The sequence below is a fragment of the Scylla paramamosain genome, chromosome 22 (assembly GCF_035594125.1).
Source record: "Scylla paramamosain isolate STU-SP2022 chromosome 22, ASM3559412v1, whole genome shotgun sequence".
NCBI lineage: Eukaryota > Metazoa > Arthropoda > Malacostraca > Decapoda > Portunidae > Scylla > Scylla paramamosain.
In genome coordinates this window covers 14,887,430-14,904,954 of record NC_087172.1, presented here as the reverse complement: position 1 = coordinate 14,904,954, position 17,525 = coordinate 14,887,430, and the positions used below count along the sequence as shown (strand labels likewise).

Genomic DNA, 17,525 nt, shown 5'->3' with positions numbered 1-17,525 from the left:
TGCCGAAACGATAATTACTCCCAGTGAGGTCTAAAGCACTGTTCAGGGGGTGCTGTGAACTTACCATTAAACCCAGCTGCCGCTATTTTCATGCTAACTGCTCTTCTGATCTTGCTAACTGCATGCCTCCCCTCCTTCCGCGGCCTCGCTGCACAAGACTTTCTTCTTTCTCTCACCCCTATTCTGTCCACCTCTCTAACGCAAGAGTTAACCAGTATTCTCAATCATCCATCCCTTTCTCTGGTAAACTCTGGAACTCCCTGCCTGCTTCTGTATTTCCACCTTCCTATGACTTGAATTCCTTCAAGAGGGAGGTTTCAAGACACTTATTCATCAATTTTTGACCACTGCTTTGACCCTTTTATGGGACCGGCATTTCAGTGGGCATTTTTTTTATTAGATTTTTGTTGCCCTTGGCCAGTGTCCTTCCTACATGTGAGAGGTTCAGGGAAACACCAGCAGTCCTTGATTGAGTATATTGAGGAACAGTACATCCTACTCGTGTGATAGCTAGACGGCAACTGCCCCAACCAAGTCACTCAGTAGCCCGCGCGGGCACCGGCAGCTAAGCGGTGTGCAATGCATAGTTGCCACATATAGTACTAATTTATCTAACATCTTCCCCGCAAGTGAATGTTACAGGCATGTAACATGAAACTAACTACATAAACGAAAACATGGCATGGAGATATAAGAAAATAAAATCAACTCGTACATTCACTAATCCAAATAATACTGTTTTCCACTAACATACTACAGTCATGTAAGTGCGTGCGTGTGTGTGCAAGTTACACTGACGTGTATGCTAGGGTGTGGGTCTGTGCGTATAGAAGTGTATCACTGATGTGCTTGTATATGTGTGTGTGTGTGTGTGTATTATTGGACATAGTCTGTCATCCAGGCAGGTTGCTTGCGCTGTCGCGCGGGTCTCGCCAGAGGTGGTGTGGTGGTGTCCGCTCCTGTGCTCGGCGTGGACGTCGTGCTGACTTTGAGGTGCCGGCGGTTGCGTATCGACACCCTGCCACTGCCTGACAGCCTGATAGCGTACTTCCTGTAAGGCCTGGCTTCCAAGACCGCACCAGACCTGTTCCACATCCCCGTTGCTGGGTCCTGCACAAGCACCGCGTCGCCTGCCTGAAGTGTCGGTAACTGCCTGTGTTTCACCACGGGCTGCTGGGAGGAGGGCTTGTGACTGGGCCATGTATACTTCGCGGTCTCTGAGGGTGCGTCGCCAATGCTGTCCCACCTTGTAATGTTGGCGGGCAACAGGAATACCATCACGCAACTGTCGACCAGTAGCTAGTTGCGCAGGGGATTTATCGACGCCCCGCAGTGGTGTGTTGAGGTACTGTAGCATTGCTTGTGCCGCCCTGTCACAGTCTAAGCTGCCTCCTGCGCCCGTGTTACCCCTGAGTGCGCGTTTCGCCACCTCCACTGCTGCCTCGGCCCTGCCGTTAGACTGAGGGTACTGGGCGGACGATACTCTTGCTGCTACGCCCCAATCACGCAGGAATTCTGTAACTTCATCGCTTAAGCACTGGGTTATACAAGCCTACCATGAGCTTGCGTAGGAGCATGTATTCCGAGAGGTCGTGATCACATTTCGGGCACTTGAACTCGCACTCAATGACCTCGGAGGCACAGCGTTGGAAGAACCTTTTCATGGGTTCTGCAGCCGCCTGCTTGCTAGCGAAAAACTCCTCCCAGGTGACGGCCTGGTTAGCGGCCTGGAGCACTATTCCTGCGATGGCGTCTAACGCTTCCTTGGGTGTCAGCTGGTCCCACTCATTACCTGGATACCTGGCGTCGATAGCGCGTTGCAATGCTGGCACACAGTTGAGGCGTATGTGCAGCGTGGCCACCCCGTCGGGCCAGCCGTTGAGTAGTATCCAGGACTCCATGGACCTTCTCCATGTACGAAAAGCCGCAGCCGGCATTTCACCCTCACATTTCTCTGGTGCGACTGAAGCCGGTGGGAAAGGTGTTCTTGTGTTTGCTGGCTGACGCCCATTGTTGGCCAGACTGGCCATGCCGGTCACGATGTCTTGCAGGAAGCTTTGTGCTGCCTGGGTATGGCGGGCGGCTGGGCGACGGCCACTGCGTGGTGTACTGAACCTGGGTCTGGCTGCCATCTCGCTGCTGCAGGGCGTGCAGGCCGTCTGAGGTTGTCAGGATGCTGAGGACTGCGGATCCTACTCACTGCGCCATGTGAGAGGTTCAGGGAAACACCAGCAGTCCTTGATTGAGTATATTGAGGAACAGTACATCCTACTCGTGTGATAGCTAGACGGCAACTGCCCCAACCAAGTCACTCAGTAGCCCGCGCGGGCACGGGCAGCTAAGCGGTGTGCAATGCATAGTTGCCACATATAGTACTAATTTATCTAACACTACATAAAAAAAAAAATAATAATAATAATTGTGGTAATTATGGACAAAAACGTACGAGACGGCTTTTCAACTGTCTGGCAAAGGTGGAGAGAGAGAGAGAGAGAGAGAGAGAGAGAGAGAGAGAGAGAGAGAGAGAGGTGTTAAGTGACTGGAGTATAAGTGTTAGAAATGGAGGGATTAGAATGGGATGCAAGAAAGCGGGAAAATGAGATAGACATTCAACATGGGCATACGCGTACCAGCCAGCTTTTCAGCGGTCTAGGGATGGGGGGAGGGAGACACTGGAGTACAAATGTTAGAAATGAAGAGGGGTTAGAACGGGATGCAAAAAAAGCGGAAAAAAAAAAAATGAGATACACACTCAACCACATTCACCCACCGCACACTACCTACAGGCCCGCCCACCCATCCATCCACCCATTTCCTATCCATTAACACCCACTTAGTGGTATGAGAGATGCTCTTAGTTTTTCTGTTTGCCTTTTCTTTCTCCCTGCTTGAGTTGCCGATGCCTAGTTTAGGAGTAATCTCAGCCACTTAAAACATCATGGTAGAAATCAAGACTTTTAGTAGAAAGATCAAGATCAAAATGAGGCGGACAATCAGCTGATGCAGGTAGCGGCGCTAAGGTGGGCTTTAGTCAGGTCACTTATTGAACACCCATGAAGGTAGGGATAAAAGTGAATTGTAAATGTGTTCTGATGTAACAAGGAATCGTCAGATAACCGGAAAAGTGATAAAACAGGCAATAAGGGAAGACCCGGCGAGTACATGCACACCCTTAGGTTACCGGTGTCAGTGTCCACAGCTGTCCGCACTTTGTTTACAAACAAAAGCCGGACTGCTGTGAGCATTTTGCAGGGTATATTTCATCCCATATTTGGTTAATATTTTAACCAAGTCTTCAGCCATGTTGTGGGCAGCAGCGGACAGATATGTTTATCAACACGCCTTTGTTTGTAGACATTGGGTTCTGAGCACGGCAGCAATTTCGGGCTCTCGTGGAGAATTGGGGTTCCGGGCTGGCTAGGCCCGAGGCCTGCCGGTGTGAGTTGCCAGTTATGTATTTTTGTTGCAGTGGTACCACTGCTGGGCGGGACAGGCTGCTAGCTAATGCAGCTATACGTACCATATTTTTTTTATCTATTTATTTACTTATTAATTTCATTCGTTTATTTCTTATTCTCATCCAGACATTCCCACCACAATCTGTCCAACACTGTCACGTTCTCTTCCACTTTCTATTCATATCTCTTACCTGGAGAGAGAGAGAGAGAGAGAGAGAGAGAGAGAGAGAGAGAGAGAGAGAGAGAGAGAGAGAGAGTGGACACAAGAAAAAAAGATTTGTGAATAGCCACTGTTACGTTTGCTGGGTATTGTGTGATGATCTGATAGACTGCAGACATTCAAGTCACTGGTGTGCCCAAAACCCATCATGGCAGAAGTCACAGATGTGAGAGAATAATAGATGTGTGCTCATGTGTGTGTGTGTGTGTGTGTGTGTGTGTGTGTGTGTGTGTGGGTGTGTTATATTGTATATGCTATTGTGAATGCATAGGAAAGAGAGAGAACTCCATTTGTTCCTCAGGTACCAGAACAACTTCAAGATGTCTGTTGTGTGTTGCTGGACAAGACATTTGTGCGGCAAACACCTCACCCTGAGCCGAGGTGTGTGCTCCTCTGCAGTGCTCTCCAAGAAAGAGGAAGATACTCCAAAGAAAGAATGGGTCACCCACCACCATGAGGGTGAGAAAATGTCATGGAATGCCCCCAAAGAATCAGTTGATGTCAGGTACAGTACTGATGTGGAGCAGGTCATATATGTAGCAGTGCTTTACCTTCATTTCTTGACTTTGTTCATAGGCAAAGTAATTAAGGGATGATTATGTAGACTGGTAGTTGATAATTATTTATTTATTCTTCAATAGATAATATGGTTTTTGCATTGAGAATCTAGATTTTCTATATATGACTTTTTTTTACCCTTTCATGGTTTATTCTTTTATTTGATGTATTATGTATTTACTTATTTATTTAGTTAGAGAGGAAGTCACAATTCCTTCGCCTGGATTGATGGAGCTGTGTCTCAGATCTTTCTGTGTTTATTTAGCTGCTGTGGATATAGTGGTACAAATACTTCCTTGATGTGATGCCTCTGTACAATATCTCACAGCATTCATTTATCAGTTTGTTGAGGATGATTGAGTATGTAAGTAGATGTTGTATAGTGATCATGTCTGAAGCCATTTTATTTTGCACTACTCATCAGGTTATAAGAAAAAGCTGGATAATTAATTCCCACCTGTGATGCACATTCCAGACACGAGATGCCTCACAGTGAGTGGCGGGGACTCCTGCACCAGATGGCACCAAAAAAACCTGTCAGAATAGACTTTATAAACTACATGCAGAGAGGCATCGACTTGCGGCCGTCATCTGTCAAGAAGTGGTGGGGCAATATGCAGACAGAGGCAGCAGCTAAAGACCAAATGTGAGAAATATGTGTGTGCATTTGTGGGTGAATTATTGTGTAATAGTTCCATGGCTGTATTTGGAGCCTCATGGAAATGCTGACGAATTATCTGAAGGGAGAGAAATTGGCCACAAGAGTCCAGCACTTTACCAATAAAGCCATGAGTGATCGCCAAGACCCAAGTTGATTTTGGAAATGATATTTAAATAACATTAGTGTTTTCATCTGAGGTTTGGTTAGGTTTAGATTCTTTCAGTTCATTAATTTCACTGTTGATCCCCACATTGTATGGGTCACAATTTGAAAAAAAGCAGCATATTGTTGGCTTGGAAATTTGTAAATCCACACAGTAGTCAGTGTTTAAATATTAATAGGCTGAGATTACTTCCACGGTACTTGATTTTGGTAGGCCTCGGCTGTGTGTTCATTACAATAGAAGTCAGAAAAAATTGAAAAGTGTCAGTTCTTTAAATTCTCTACAAAGTGGAAGATCTACTGAGGTGTATTTAAGCAAGAAGTGTTCATGCTTGTCTTTATTATCCTTCCACCAGGTACAAAGCAGAGCGTGTGGCAGCGCTAGGCTTTGACTTGGCTGCAGCTCACTTTGTTGTTCACCGTGGGGGAAGGGTGCGCTTCAAGGATGCCAAGGAGTGGGTGGAGCAGGATGAGGATGGAGTGTATGAGCTGTCAAGACACTATGAACCTGGCGTGTATATAGAGGAGGTGGATGCAAGTAAAATTAACCTGGTGTATGAAGGTCTGGAGAGCATGAGTAAGTTTTAATTTGCTCCATTAAGGTTTGAGTTTGTTTGAATGGAGTACCTTGATTTTTTAAACATTTTTGGGTTCAGTAAAGTATGGATCTATTTTATGAAAATAGTAGTGAAAAAAACGTGGTTGATGAGTGTAATAGACAGGATAATGTGGAGACAAGTGGTATGTGAAAGCAGCGTATTTGCTTTAATCATTAGCCTGGATTTCAGAAATTGGAATATAGGATCAGTAGAGAAGAGGTTGGATATAATGGAGATGTATTGAAAAAAAAATGTACATATGATCAAATGAAAAATTATTAAGTGTGAAGGAGAAGTCATGCTGTAAGAGAGCTGGCTGATATTTTACTGTTCATTGTTAAAAGTTTGCATTGCACTGCATCTCCAGAGAACCTCAAGTACCTGAAGAGCCTCAATGTGTCTGGCTGTGCCCACATTGATGACTGGTGCATTGACCGGATCTGCAGTCAGTTCTCAGGCACCCTGGAGCACCTCGACATCAGCAGGTGTACCAAGGTGACAGAGCGTGGCATTGGGGCGCTGGTGAGACTGAGGTGAGTCTTGCTGTGTTCATTGTATCTGTGTCTAAATATAACCAATCCTGAGTTTGTTAGCCTCTCTTCTAAAGCATTAGATGTATGCCAGGATACCTTAGGCTGACCAAAAACACCAGAAACATTATTGAATTTACATAATCTTTGTGCTAACTTACAAGAATTAGAAAACAGTTTAATTTGAACATCTTTAAATATATTTTGGTGACCCTTTGTGCCCAAGTTTTAGTTTCTTTTTATGTCTCACTTGCTGATGCTTGAAAATGTCTTGCTTTTCATTATGTTCAGTCTTAGCTTGTTTTGGTAATGGTAAGTACTACTGTAGCTACATTTGTTTCTTTGCCTTTTTTTTTCCTTGTGTTTTCATCTTTCATATTTATTTATTTTTTTATTTTCTGTACTGATTTATTATTGGATTGTTTGATTTGTACTTTAGTGATAGTCAGTTTGCCCATTCTCTCTCTCTCCTGATAGACAACTGTGCACCCTCAACCTTGCCGGCCTGGAGGGTGTCAAGGACGTCAGGTTGCTCTGCCTCCTCCTACGAGACGACCTGCCTCAACTCAAAATATCTGGCATCAGTTACTTAAACCCTCAGACATTAGAATATGCATAGGTGTGTTCATTAGTGCCCAACATTGACTTGCTACCATATTTATAATTCATTCATCAATTTTACCATGGCACAGGATAGTAGTCCATAAATTCCTGCATCTTAAGATAGGTTTTTTATTTCTTGTCTTGTATATACGTATGTAAATGTGTTGGTCACATTTTGTTGTATAAAGTGAAGCTTTATTGTGGCTTGTCTTCCTTCACCTAACAGGAGTATCATGGTGGGAGGAGGCAACCCACAGTACATGTCAGTCAGGCCTCCTATACAACTGCTTGTGGACAGGTATGCTTGAGTAGCTAGCATACCATCTGCCAACACAAACGAACATTAACTTATGCAAACACAAATTCACAAACTTAATTATTCTCTTCTACAACTTCAGCTCCAGAAACTTAACCATTATCTTTTACAACTTCAAATCCACAAGCTTAATCACTATCTTCTACAATGAACAAACTGAATCACTATCTTCTACAGTTTCAAATCCACAAACTGAATCACTGTCTTCTACAAACTTTAAAATCCAAAAAACTTAATCACTTTCTTTTACAACTTCAAATCCACAAACTTGTAATTTTCTTCTACAACTTCAAATCCACATACTGGATCATTTTTTCTATAACTTCAGTTCCAGAAACTTAATGATTGTCATTTGCAGTTTCAAATCCACAAATGTTTTGCAGTTGGTGGCCCTGCAGGTGTCTGAGATGATGATGGATACAGGGAGGGTGTGGGGGGAGGGAGAGGAGAGACTGGGAAGTTGAGTGATGGTGCTGGAGTTGGTGGATAAAATAGAAATTAAGGTTACTCAATATAAAATTTAACTTTATTTCACGTAATGTTACCTAGACACAGTACATACAAACGTGTAGGAGGAAAAAACTTATATAAATTTTTTTGGTTCCACATGTCAGCATAAACAGGATAATCAAACAATATAAAGGCTGTGAGGTGCTGTCCTCCCTTTTGTATCGAGTTTCAACGGTAACTGAATATTTTGTACTTTCGTTTAGTAACTCAACTGGCATTAGAATTGTAACATAGTACCCATAGGTGTTCGGATTCTAATAAAAAAAAATCCTGAGAGATAGAGAAAGAGAGTTCACGTGTCATGGAGTAAGACAACTGTAGACAAGCCAGAGTAAGGAATTGAGTGAATAAGCCAAAGATAAGCCACATGAGTTAGGTACAGATAAAATAATTGATCAGCCAAGTATGACAAGAATTTTATTATAACAACCTGAACAAGTGAATGACAGATAGACAGTGGAGTGGGAGGGATCAATGGTTCATCACGAGTAACTGCAATGTTCAGAACGCGCGGAAAACAAAATAATAGTGATAATAAACTAATAAAATGGTAACTAGGTGAATAACAATGGTATAAAACATTACCAAACACAAGCAAGGTAAAATAACTAAATAAAGCCTAAAGCGAAGCAGTAACACATTGAATAATGAAACAACGAAACATTGAAGCCATAGTTATGAAGCGAAGCATGTACATCATTACGAAAAATAAACAAAAACAAACTGCAGATAACTAAACCAATTTTCATAGTTTTGTTCTGTAACTCATTAATACGTGTATGTAAAACTTCAAAATTTACAAAGATTACCATGTGTGTGTGTGTGTGTGTATAGCAGCTATCAATAAAACGAGCTATGAAGTTCTACATCACACACACACACACACACACATCTTCGAAGCGGAACAATGTGTGTGTGTGTGTGTGTGTGTGTTTGTGTGTGTGTGTGTGTGTTGTTTACCTCGCTTGTTGTGGATACGAGAGGCGGGCATGAGCACCAGCCATCACCACTCACCATATCATCCCCGCGGAGGGAGATGGTGGGGGCGTCCCTTGCACCAGTCAATATCTTGTTCCCCCACCGCCCCTGCCTAGGATGCTCCCCGCCTCTAGCCATCACACCTCCCTTACGTGCGGCCTATTATGTACGCTGTCCCGAAGAGAGAGAGAGAGAGAGAGAGAGAGAGCACATTTTCCATCAAGGGTCATGGGAGCAGTGACCCGCGCCTGGCAACACCTTCCCTAACAACAATACATCATTTCTGGCACCAACTTTCTCCACGTCTCGTAGATACAAAGAAGAAACCTGTGGACATGACTTAGGAGATAGTATTGAATTAACATCGCGTTTTCACCTGAGGGTTAGGTTAGGTTTAAATCGATTCAGTTAATTAATTTCACTGCTGATCCTTTCATTATGTAGATCACGACTTAAGCATCATATTTTGCCGAGAAATAGTGTCAAGGTGTTAGTAGTCCGAGTTATTTCCACAATCCCCCCATTTGGGTTACTGTTGTGCTCATACGCCAGTAAAATTACATTGTTAAGTAGCGACAGTTTTCATCACCACTACTTGAGACTATCGAAGGAAATAATCGAGGAGTTTGTTGAGCCACGTGTCCTTTGGTTCTTCTGCAGGCCATACTCGAGTCTCCTTTTCGACTGGCTTGTCTCTGCCGTGGGACGAGTATGCATCTTCCACAGACGGCGTGAGTGTCTTGTCAAGAAACTCAATGAATCTGTCATGGAAACTTACGCTCTGTGCTTCATTTGCATCTTTATCTGGTTCTGCCTCGCTCTTCCTGCTGTGAGCGAGTCTTGAAGGGAAACTATCTTGAGGAAAACTCGCAGTCTGTACTTCATCTTGGTACGGCTCAGCGTCCCTCTTCTTCCTCTTGAGTCCCACGTTGATGTCAAACTCGTTGCCCAGGAGGATGGGGATGGTGGAGAGCATGGTGGCGGCGAAGGCGAACACCATCATCTCGTTCTGCAGGTTGCCGTCAGAGTCCAGCAGGTTGGCGATGTCGAAGAAGTTCATCCGTCGCTTCCTGGAGAGGCGAGGCGGGGAGGTGATAGGCGGTGGTGGTGGTGGTGGCGTTGGGGCAGGACTCGAGGCAGCCAGCATATGTTCACCCAATAAAGCCATGTCCGTGGTGTGGCCTGAAATAACAGCGAAAGGCAGGTTATACACGGCACCCAAACCCCTCTTCCCGCGCTAGAGTGACGGATGTAGTGTTTAATATTTTTCTCAGTTAACTTGTATTCCGTGTTTATAATCTGTCCTGGATGTGGGTTCTGCCTGGGTAGCGACATGAAGTGTACTGTGTTGCTTCCCTTCCAGTCATTCTTCACAAAATTTCGAGATAGAGGACAGACATACGGCAGCAGTGCAGCTGTCGTTAAGTACTGAGGCGTCCTGTCACGTCAGTCAGTCAGTCAGTCATCTCACACTGAGTCCGCGACTCACCACAAGCGGCACAGGTCCTGAGCAGCGCGAAAACGACTCCTGCAGTACATCACGAGGCGTCCCGAAGGGCGGGAGGGAGGGGGTGACGCGCAGTGTGGACACCGTTACGGGGCGCCCCCTTTGTTACGTGTGACCACCCACAGTTTGCTAACCTCCACCATCGCAAGGCAGCGTGCTCGCGGAAGCTGGGGTGGAACATAACTGTGCTGAACTGTTCTTGATTGTTGCTTCTGAGGGAGGTTAAAACGTCCCTAATGTCCTTGTGGGGATGACAAGTCGCGGGCAAACTCCTTCAGAAAACTTATAAATATTCCGCCCATCTCCCCCTGAAGACTGTCTGGTAAGAGGCGATGACGGCGTACACTCCTCCCCACACACACACAAAGATTCAGATTTTTATTATTTTTGACAGATAAATAATACACACAGCAAGGTGATGCTTCAGTGATATCAGTACACAGACATGCATATCTCGCGGTGCACTTTGTATGTTTATTGGTTGAGGGCGTAAAAAAGTATTACAGTTACACATGAAAGCAAACACAAGGTGACAAACCAAAACAGTCCTGAAATACCAATATGAGTTTGTATAAAATGTTGAAAATCACGAGATGGCATGCTTATTTCTGTATCTCATGGTGTAGGGAAAACAACGAGATCATATATACGTTATTTGTTCTGTATAGTTTATGGTGCAGGACCGCCGTGGTACAGTGGGAACGCGCGTGCTTTAGGGGCCGAGGGATCCGCAGGCGCAAGTTCGAATCTTGGCCACGGAATCTTGTCTCCAAGTGCCAAATGCAAAGTCCATCGCTAGGAGGCACCGTCCTGTCCCTGATCAACTATGGAAACGAGACAGAAGACCGAAAAAAAAAAGCACAGGGAAACATGCTGACAGTCCTAACAGTTGAATAGCTTAATTTATTGATGCTGTGTGTATGTGTGTGTGTGTGTGTGTGTGTGTCAGAGTACTCACCTCGTGTAGTCCTAGAGGAGCGCGCCTCACCTACGTATCACGCTGCACATCTGACGAATGAGCGCCGCACACTAGGGAAGCTGCCGCGGCTCTCGTCTCGTCGCCGCTCCGTTGCCTCTGATAACCTGAGGCGACGAAGCGGTGTAGTGCGTTACGTTCACTGCCAACCTACCTGCTAACCTGCTTACCTGGTGACCGTGTGTGTATATTTTGCGTCCCCTGAATGCTTGCCAGGTTAAGTAGCTGGTTATGGAAGATGTTTCACTAAATTATTTGCTGTATATTTTTCACCTCTTCAATCTTCACTGGTCTCGTTTTTTACTATGGCGACTGGAGAGGTGCGCGCCCGACTCCTTGTTTTAGTTTTGAGAGTGTAGCCCTCCCTTATGAAAGATGTGTCACTGAGTGTTCGCTATGTATGTATTTATTTCCTATGTGTAAGAGTGTAAGGCTGCTGGTGAGTCCTTCCCCTTGTGGAGTGTTTCTGAATATGGTTCACGCACCTCACTTTAACCGCTTCACAAAATTCCCTACTCTGCTAGTTACGAGGTCTGCATGGGATGAAGTGATGGGGGTGGATGGGAAGGGATATTGGGGATTGATGACGAATATATGGCTCATTGAGGTGATGGGGAGGGATGGGTGTTCGTAGGGATGGTGGTGCGCTTTTGATTCTAAGGAGATAGGAAGTTAATCAATGCAAGGCGTGGTGTGAGATAGTGGCAGTGGTGATGGGAGAAACGGTGGTGAGGGACAGGTGATGCGGTAATGAAAAGGTGAAGCAGGCGAGGAGTAACGAGGTGGGCGGGGCAGGTGAGAGACACGGAGGGAGGAGGGCGGAGGAGAAAGAGGGAGAGAGAGAGAGAGAGAGAGAGAGCACAGGTGGCGGCACATCCCAGCCCCAGTCCCATACACACTCACAGGGACTCCCTCAGTCTTGCCCCAGCCACGGTGACGGCTGGGCTGCGCTGCTCCTGCCTCGCTCAGGTATAACTTAACCCTATTCCATGCCCCACGATAACACCCCCAGCCCTCCCCAGCAGCTGACGGGCAATAGTTTAGGGTGAAGTACTCTCTGCCACTCACCCTCCTCACCTTGTTCCCTTGTGCTGGCTGTTGTTTGGCATGAATTTTGTATCTTAGCACATGCCTGTCTGGAGTGTGTGTTTGTTGTGTGGTTGGCTTGGAGAGGTACATGGGAGGTGTTACAGTGAGGGCCCGCACACCTCTCCTGTCGACTTCTATTAAAAATGTTAGTGGAAAGAAATGACTACTGGAAAAATAATGTCACGGAAATGTCCAGATATTGTCACGAACTTTTGGACTAGATAATAGTGATGGCATAGAAAACTGAAGGTACGTTGTGGTGTTAGGTTAGGTTATGTGATGTTAAGTTAGGTTTGTTAGCTGATGTATGATTAGGTTAGGTGTTGCCAGTGCCCGTATTTGTTTTGTTAATTCACTCAGGTTAGGTTAGGTTAGGTTAGGTTAGGTTAGGTTAGGTGCTCTGTGTCCTGTCCTTATATTTACTCACTCAGGTGTGCTACAGGTACATGTGATTAGGTTGCCAAGGTTACGGAGGTGTTTATTGTTCCTTCATTCCTTGCATTCACCTGTTAATTAGATTACGTAAAGTCACGTGACAATAACGTTCTTCGTGTCTTTTCTTCTTATATTTACTCAGGACAGGTCTATTAAAGGTGCTATTAATTAGGTTATAATGTTAGGTTTTTTTATTTTTTCATTTATTTATTTATTTATTTATTTATTTATTTATTTATTTATTTTCATAGGTGCTTCCTGTGTCTTTTTTTTTTACATTTACTCATGCAGGGACAGGTGTACTAAAGGTGTGATTAATTAAGTTAGTTTGCTTAGGTATTTCCTGTGTCTTTCCTTCTTACTACAGGTGGACCACAGGTGTGATGAATAATGTCACGTAAATTTAAGTTGCGTAAATGTTTTCCTGAGTGTTCTCTCCACACACTTACCCAGGACAGAAGTGGTGAAGATGCATATACTCCCATATATACTCCCACACGCTTTCCAGGTCTCACTGATTGGTCACAGCACTCAGAGAAACACCCAATAGGAACACGCATTGGACCACACCTCTTCAAGCACACCTGTAGCCAAGAATCAATGGAATCATACGAAATACACAAACATACTAAGAAAAGGAGAGAGCGGGACAGACAGACGGAGACACAGACACATTACATTCCTGCCACTCACCACGGAGACGTCAACAAACAAGAGTATACACTACATTAGACTCCGGTAGAGGTCACTAGTAGAGGTGCTGGTGGTCTCGTAACTTATTCAGTTATCCCACACGCCCACACGCCCATACGACAATCTCACCCAGCTCAATCCTAGCTTAATCCAACCCAACGCAACGCAACCCAACTTGATCCAATTCAACTGAACTTAGTATAACCCAATCTAATCGAGCACTAACTTAACCCAGTCAAACCCATCCCAACCCAACTCAACCCAACCCAGTTCAACTCAACTTAATCCAGTTAAATTCAGCGTAGCCCATAACACTCTTATCCGATCCAACGTAACTCAATCCAGCACAGCACAGCACAATACATCCCATCCCATCCCATCCCATCCCATCCCATCCCATCACATCCCATCCCATCTGTACTGAAAAAAAAAAAAATTAATGGTGAAAGAAACAAAATAGAAAAAAAAAGTCGGAAAAAAAGAAATAAATGTCTCAAGGGGAAAAAGAAAGTGCTTATTATTTTAGTAAGATTTGTGAATATGCTTATGAATTAATTAATCTAATTTAACCTACTCGAAAACTTGTGATATCTAATTTAATTCCTTGTCAGTTTTCAGGTCGGATTTTTTTTTTGTCGAATTGTGAAAACCATTAAAGCAATTACAGTGATGATTAGGGGGGACGAGAGGGAGGGGGGAGGGCACTGGGACCAACAATTTTAATCTGCAGAAGCTCATTTGATCATAAACTTCTGAAGGAGGAGGAGGAAGAAGAGGAAGAGAGGAGGAGGAGGGAAATATACGAGGGAGATGCAGGATAAAACATTGCACCTGTAGGTAATCACGTTAATTGATTGTAAGCTAACTGTACAGGTGAGGTGAGGTGACGTGAGGTGAGGTACATCAGTAATTAATCTCACCTGACAGCATCCCTTTTAATAATCATAATCTATCCTGTGATGCGGTGGTTCACCTGCGTCGTAAAGGTGATGCAGGGGACACACACACACACACACACACACACACACACACACACACACACACACACACACACCGGCTATTAGTGTGACGTGGCGTGCGTGACGGTGGGGACGAAAGCTATTTGGAGTCACGTAAACAGTCGAGATAATTGTGCAGTGGTGGTGGTGGTGGTGGTGGTGGTGGTAGTGCATAGTGGTGATGCGTAAGCCTGCACTGGGCTGAGGAACGAGGTAGTGGTGATGGTGGTGATGTTATATAGTGAGGTAATAGTGATGGTGGTGGTGGTTGTGATGCATACTTTTGGTGATGCGTAAGGCTGTAATGGTCTGAGGAATGTGGTAGTGGTGATGGTGGTGATGGTATAAGTATTGTGAGGCAGTGATGTGATGGTGGTAGTGGTGTTTTGGTGCTGATGGTAGTGATAATGTAAATTGAAAGTGACAGTGAGGATGTGTTAGTGGCGGTGATGGTGAGAACGTATCTAAAGGGGTAGTGATATGCATAGCTATAGTGAGGCAGTGATGGTGATGATGGTGGTGATGGTTTTTAATGGTAATAACAAAAGACTAGAATAGATAAAATAAACATCACAAGAGTTAAAATGACAATGGGTGAAGAGATAAATGGTGATCCAGCGTCTGTCGGCAGTGTGAGGGGAAGCTAAACTGAAAGACATGAATTACTGATATATGAGTGACGTAAGGAGGGTGTGACGGACGTGCTGACTGGCTGAGCGACTAGAAGTGTTGGTAGTGATGCTGGTGGTGGTGGTGGTGGTGGAAATCAAGTGGATGCATAACAAACAGCACAACAATGAGGCACATAGCAAATATTAGCAGAAGTGGAGGAAGAAATGTGATGGAAGGATGCATATGATAATGAATGCGTAGGATAAAGAATACATGATGAATTAATGAGTAAACAAATGTATGAATCAACGGATACATAGAATAAAAGAATACATGGATTAACGAATGTATACACTAATTAATAGATGGATTAACAAATACATACAAAAACGAATACATAGATTAACGAATAAATAGAATAATGAATAAATGGATTAACGAATAGATGAATTAACGAATACGAATAACAATGAATACATGGCTTAACGTATACATAGACTAACAAATACTTAGATTAACAAATAAATTAATTAACAAATACAGAAAATAACAAAATATACGTTTAATACCAGCAGAAGCGGAGGAGGAGGACGACAACAACAACAACAACAACAACAACAACAACAGCAACAACAACAACAACAGCAACAAACATGGCGGCTGCAGCAGTGGAGGGCGTGGTGGTGGTGATGGTGATGGCGAATGGTGACGTGGTGATGATGGGTGTTGTACAGTGATGCGGAAAGTGATGAATAAGATAAAGGATAGAATAAGAAAACAAGTAAATGAATAGATAAACACTTGAACAAGAAGGAAGTAAATGAAGAAACAAATAAACAAATGATACGGAAAATTATAAGTGAAAAAAAAACAAGAAAACAAATAAAGAAAGAAACAAACACAAGGAAAAACAAGTAGATGAAGAAAAACAAACACAAGAAAACAAGTCAATGAGGAAGCAAATAAACAAAATGAAAAAAATAAACAAGAAAGAGAAAAAAAAAAACAACACAAATAAATAAATAGAGAGAGAAGAAGAAAAACTGACAACCAAGGTGCACAATAACAAGAGTGATACAAAAATGAAGAACAGAGTAGACGAGGAAACCAATAAATATACGTGAAGGAAAATAACAAAAAAAAAAAAAACATCTGCACAAGGAATAAAAGAGAAGAGAAAAATAAAGAAACTAATGGTGAGTGAGGAGATTCAAGGTGATGATGATGCTGGTGGTGAACAGTGGTGATGAACCGCGTGAAGAACAGTGAAGGTAAATAAGTGGAAAAAAAAAAAAAACGAAACAGTGAATGACAGTAATGGATAAAGATAGTGTGAAGAACAATGGTGAAGAACAAACGTGGTGGTAGCAGTAGTGAAGAACAAATGGAGAACAGTGGTGAAGAACAGTGACAGATAACAATAAATAACATAGTGGAGAACAAGTGGCGAACAAAAAGTGATATTGAACAGTAGTGAACATAGAAGAACAATGGCAAACAATAACAAAAACAATAAATAACAAAGCGGTAACGAAAAATAAGAGTGTGGAGCAAGAACCGTGATAGTGAACAGAGGTAAAGAGTACAGGTGGAGCGCAGAGGTGAGGCAAGAGGTGGAGTCCCCAGCCATGTGCACCTCCAACGGGATGGACCGCCAGTACTGGGAGAACAAGTTTCGTCAGCTCTTCCTCGGCGGTGGTCTGGCTTCGCAACAGCTTCTGGCGGGGTGAGTGTTGCTGTTACCGTTCCTTCCTCTACTGGGGGGGGGTGAGTGTTGTCCTTTTGTCACTTTAGTCAGTATTCAGAAGCGCTAAACTCTCTCATCATGACTATTTGACTATTTTCAAAGGCCACAGAGATGACTAACCGGGTTCCCAAGAGTGTTTCTCCTATTAATAATGTAGAAATCTTTTTAATCTCTCACTAGAAACATAAAAAAAACGCCCTTAAGAAACCATGTAACCTCAGCTAGAGTGTTTCTCCTGTTAATAACGCAGAAATCTCGTTAATCTTGTCAAAACACCCTGAAGGACCCGTGTAACTTCAACTAAAGGCTTTTGAAAGTTGTGGCGCAGAGGTGTTTCACAATACTCACCTTTACCTTCCTTTTTGCCTTTAATTAGAGCCTGTTGAACTCTGGAACTCCCTGCCTACTTAAATCTCACCCATTCCTTCTCCTATTTCCTCCTACCTTTGCCTTGAACTCTAAAGACGGAAACATCAAGGCACTTTTCAAATTTTAGATGATCCTCTTTGGACTGTAGTACTTAGGGCCTATTCATGCTTTTTATTGCCCTATGCCAGACCCCCCGTGCATTAAGAAAAGAGAACATCCTTTAAATAAAACTAGCAATTTCTACCACGGGAGCCTCTTAGCGCATCGCCGGAATCGTGAAGACATCCTTGAAAACCCCATTATTTGCCGCCACAACCTGGTGAAAAGTATTTGGGGGTAAAAAGGCGAATCGCTTTGTGAGTGCAGTCCTCGAGTTGAGAAAAGAAGAAAGAAGTAATGTGTGTGTGGCGGGTATTACTTGTATTTTTTTTATTCTGATTTATCTGATTTGTTTTCGCACATTTGTGGCTATTGACTATGAGAGACAGAGAGAGAGAGAGAGAG

General features: G+C 43.7%; 3 protein-coding genes across 7 annotated transcripts in view; 2 read left to right on the top strand and 1 right to left on the bottom strand.

The window, feature by feature from the left end:
• Positions 1–839: 839 nt before the first annotated feature.
• Positions 840–6,990, top strand: LOC135111662 (distal membrane-arm assembly complex protein 2-like). 4 transcript variants are annotated; one of them, XM_064025212.1, is made up of 6 exons: positions 840–1,145; positions 3,980–4,183; positions 4,712–4,882; positions 5,416–5,636; positions 6,026–6,191; positions 6,666–6,990. In XM_064025212.1, exons 2-6 carry the CDS (start codon positions 3,999–4,001, stop codon positions 6,805–6,807), a joined length of 885 nt encoding a protein of 294 aa, XP_063881282.1. In that variant the 5' UTR covers positions 840–1,145; positions 3,980–3,998; the 3' UTR covers positions 6,808–6,990. The 4 variants fall into 4 exon arrangements, with proteins under 4 accessions (XP_063881282.1, XP_063881278.1, XP_063881280.1 ...); XM_064025208.1 differs by lacking the exon at positions 840–1,145 and adding an exon at positions 2,897–3,020; XM_064025210.1 differs by lacking the exon at positions 840–1,145 and adding an exon at positions 2,962–3,059.
• Positions 6,991–8,012: 1,022 nt separating this feature from the next.
• On the bottom strand, positions 8,013–11,269 carry LOC135111663 (uncharacterized). The gene is made up of 2 exons (XM_064025213.1): positions 11,061–11,269; positions 8,013–9,777 (listed from the first exon to the last, which is right to left on the bottom strand). The coding sequence occupies exon 2, from the start codon at positions 9,761–9,763 to the stop codon at positions 9,197–9,199; it is 567 nt and encodes a 188-aa protein (XP_063881283.1). The 5' UTR covers positions 9,764–9,777; positions 11,061–11,269; the 3' UTR covers positions 8,013–9,196.
• A 618-nt stretch (positions 11,270–11,887) lies between these two features.
• Positions 11,888–17,525, top strand: part of LOC135111657 (cyclin-dependent kinase-like 4) — a 90,317-nt gene continuing 84,679 nt past the window's right edge. Inside the window, exons 1-2 of one of the 2 annotated variants that reach the window (XM_064025193.1) lie at positions 11,888–12,047; positions 15,481–16,631. In XM_064025193.1, the coding sequence (XP_063881263.1) occupies positions 16,534–16,631 (98 nt within the window). In that variant the 5' untranslated portion in view covers positions 11,888–12,047; positions 15,481–16,533. Of the gene's footprint in view, positions 12,048–12,236; positions 12,417–15,480; positions 16,632–17,525 lie in introns of those variants that run through there. The other variant, XM_064025194.1, reaches the window with a different exon arrangement.